The sequence below is a fragment of the Apteryx rowi genome, unplaced genomic scaffold (genome assembly GCF_003343035.1).
Source record: "Apteryx rowi isolate R43461 unplaced genomic scaffold, aptRow1 scaffold_1929, whole genome shotgun sequence".
Classification (NCBI taxonomy): Eukaryota; Metazoa; Chordata; class Aves; order Apterygiformes; family Apterygidae; genus Apteryx; species Apteryx rowi.
Window position 1 is genome coordinate 1 of NW_020448229.1, and position 3,257 is coordinate 3,257.

General features: G+C 64.3%; 1 protein-coding gene across 1 annotated transcript in view; it reads right to left on the reverse strand.

Annotated features, from left to right (window-relative positions):
• Positions 1–78: 78 nt before the first annotated feature.
• Positions 79–3,257, reverse strand: part of SCAF1 (SR-related CTD associated factor 1) — a 10,763-nt gene continuing 7,584 nt past the window's right edge. Inside the window, 3 exon segments of the mRNA XM_026062761.1 lie at positions 79–341; positions 427–555; positions 3,126–3,253. Of these exon segments, the coding sequence (XP_025918546.1) occupies positions 159–341; positions 427–555; positions 3,126–3,253 (440 nt within the window). The 3' untranslated portion in view covers positions 79–158.

The following is a 3,257-nucleotide window of genomic DNA, read 5'->3' on the forward strand; positions in this document are numbered from 1 at the left end:
ACGTGGAGTGGGGGGGGGGAAGGGGGGGGTCCCCCGTCTCCAGCGCGTATTTACAGAGTAAAACCGAGTCCGTTGGGGTGGTTTTTTGGGGCAAAGAAGGGCCCGTTTTTTTGTGTTTTTTTGTGGTTTTTTTTGGGGGGGGGCCCCCCAAGAAAGGCTCAGAGCGGGGGCATGGGCAGGGGGGCTTTGTCCAAGGGCCCCCCCAGCTCTTTGGGGGGCCCCCCGGGCTCCTCTTCCACCCGCCGGCCCCGCTTCCGGAAGTACTTGTAGCGCTGCACGTAGGCCTTCACCAGGTTGTTCACCTTGACCGGGTTGATCTCGCCGCTCTTGCTGTGACAGATCTTTTTTGGGGACAAGGGGGGGGTGTCAGCGGGTCGGGGACCCCCCCCCCCCAGGACCTTCCCCCCCCCTTCTCTTTCGCCCTACCTTGTGCACGGCTTTGCGCAGGATGTCCTTGTACTCGTCCTTGGTGATCTCCTTCTTCTGGTAGTAGGGTTTGATGGCCAACTTGACCTCCTCCACCGCCCGCTCCTGCGTGTGCAGCTTCTTCAGGTACTGCGGGGACACCGGGGGGGGCAGGGGGGTGAGCGGGGGACACGCGGCTGCGGGGCGGTGACGCGCGTCCGCGGAGGGGACACCGTGTCCAGGGCGAGGACGGGCGTCCGGATTGAGGAGGAGGAGGCCACGTGGGATGGGTTCCCGTCACCGTTGGGTTCGTGGCCGGGGCCTTGGCGCCGGGGGAGGTTGTTGTCACCGCCGCGGGGTGTCGCCRGTGTGGCCGCCGGTGACGCGGGATGTCTCCTTCAGCGCCGTGACGGCCACGGGGTGCTCGCCAACAGGGACGGCGTCCCCGTCACCGCCGTGCCCGCCGATGACGTGGGATGCCCCCGCCACCGCTGTGACCACCAACACGGGATTGTCCCTGCCACCGCTGTGACCGCCACCGACATGAGATGTCTCCCTCACCGCTGTGACCGCCATGGGGTGTCACCACCGTACTCATCAACAGGGGATGTCCCCATCACCACCGTGCCCACCAGTGACACGGGATGTCCCCGTCACCACTATGACCACCACAGGATGTCCCTGTCACCGCTGTGACCGCCACCAACACGGGATGTCTCCCTCACCGCTGTGACCACCATGGGGTGTCACCACCATGCCCACCAACAGGGGATGTCCCCATCACCACCGTGCCCGCCAATGACACGGGACGTCCCCGTCACCACTATGACCACCACAGGATGTCCCTGTCACCGCTGTGACCACCACCGATACGGGATGTCCCTCTCGCTGTTGTGACCACCAGCATGGGATGTCCCCATCACCATGGGATGTCCCCATCACCACTGTACCCACCAATCACACGGGATGTCCCTGTCACCGCTGTGACCACCAATCTCACGGGATGTCCCCGTCACCACCATGCCCAATGACATGAGATGTCCCCATCACCACTGTACCCAACAATCACATGAGATGTCCCTGTCACCACCGTGACCACCAATGACATGGGATGTCCCCATCACCACTCTAACCACTAATGACATGAGATGTCCCTGTCACCACCATGCCCAATGACATGGGATGTCCCCATCACCACCGTAACCACCAATCTCATGGGATGTCCCCGTCACCACTGTAACCACTAATGACATGAGATGTCCCCGTCACCACCATGGCCAGTGGCATGGGATGTCCCCGTCACCACTGTGCCCACCAGTGACATGGGATGTCCCCATCACCACCATGACCACCAATCACATGGGATGTCCCCATCACCACCGTGACCACCAATGACACGGGATGTCCCCATCACCACTCTAACCACTAACGACATGAGATGTCCCCGTCACCACCATGCCCAATGACATGGGATGTCCCCATCACCACCGTAACCACCAATCTCATGGGATGTCCCCGTCACCACTGTGCCCACCAGTGACATGAGATGTCCCTGTCACCACCGTGCCCACCAACGACATGGGATGTCCCTGTCATTGCTGCGACCTCCACCGACCCAGGATGTCCCTGTCACCACCGTGCCCACCAACACGGGACGTCACCGCTGTGCCTGCCACCAACATGCCACGTCACCGCTGCACCTGACTGTCAGCGCTACGGGCTGTCCCTGTCACCGCTGTGACCGCCAATAACACGGGACGTCACTGCCGCGACCGCCACCGACACAGGATGCCACCGACACGGGATGTCCCCGTCACCGCCGTGCCTGCTAGGGACAGAAGATGTCACCAGCACCAGGGCTGCGCCACCTCCAACTTGGGACATCCACGTCACCGGTGTCCCCAGAGCCACCTCCAACTCAGGACACCCACGACTGGTGTCCCAAATACCACCTCCAGCTCAGGACATCCCTGTCACCAGTGTCCCCAGCGCCACCAGCGCCCCGGGACATCGCGTCCCAGCCGTCCCCACCAGCATCAGCCTTGTCACAAGCATCAGCGCCGCCGTGGGACGCCGTGTCACGCGCGTCCCCGTGATCACCCCCGTGAGACACCCATCACGCACGTCCCCACGAGCGCCACCACGGGACACTCCCGTCACACGTGTCCCCGTCACCGCAGGACGCCCCGTGTCGCCCCAGTCCCTGCAGGACGCCATCACGCGCGTCCCCATCACCGCAGGACATCCCTTGTCACCCCAATCCCTGTAGGATGTCCCTGTCCCCATGGGACACCCCATCTCCCCCCAGTCCCCACGGGACGCTTCTGCCATGCGTATTCCTGTCACCATGAAACACCCTGTGTCACCTCAGTCCCTGTCACCGCGAGACACCCTGTGTCACCTGGGGATGCTTCTGCCACACGCATCCTGCCACCACGGGACGCCCCGTGCCACCCCGGTCCCTGCGGGATGTTCCCGTCACCGCACGATGCCCCACGTCCCCCTGGTCCCTACAAGACGTCCCCGTCGCCGCACGATGCCCCACATCCCCTTGGTCCCTACAAGACGTCCCCGGCACCGCAGGATGCTCCATGTTCCCCCGGTTCCTACGGGATGTCCTTGTCACCTGAGGCCACCCCGTGTCCCTCCCCGGTCCCCCATCACCACGGGACACCCCGTGTCGTCCTGTCCCCCCCCCTCGCGTCCGCGTCCCCACCCACCTTATCGGTGTCGCCGCGTCCCTCGGAGCTGACGCTCCCGTCCCTCTTGCCGGCTTCGGACGAGGCGCCGTAGAGGGGTCCGGGGCCACCACCGCCCGGGGCCACCACCACGGCGGCGGTGGCCGCGGGAGC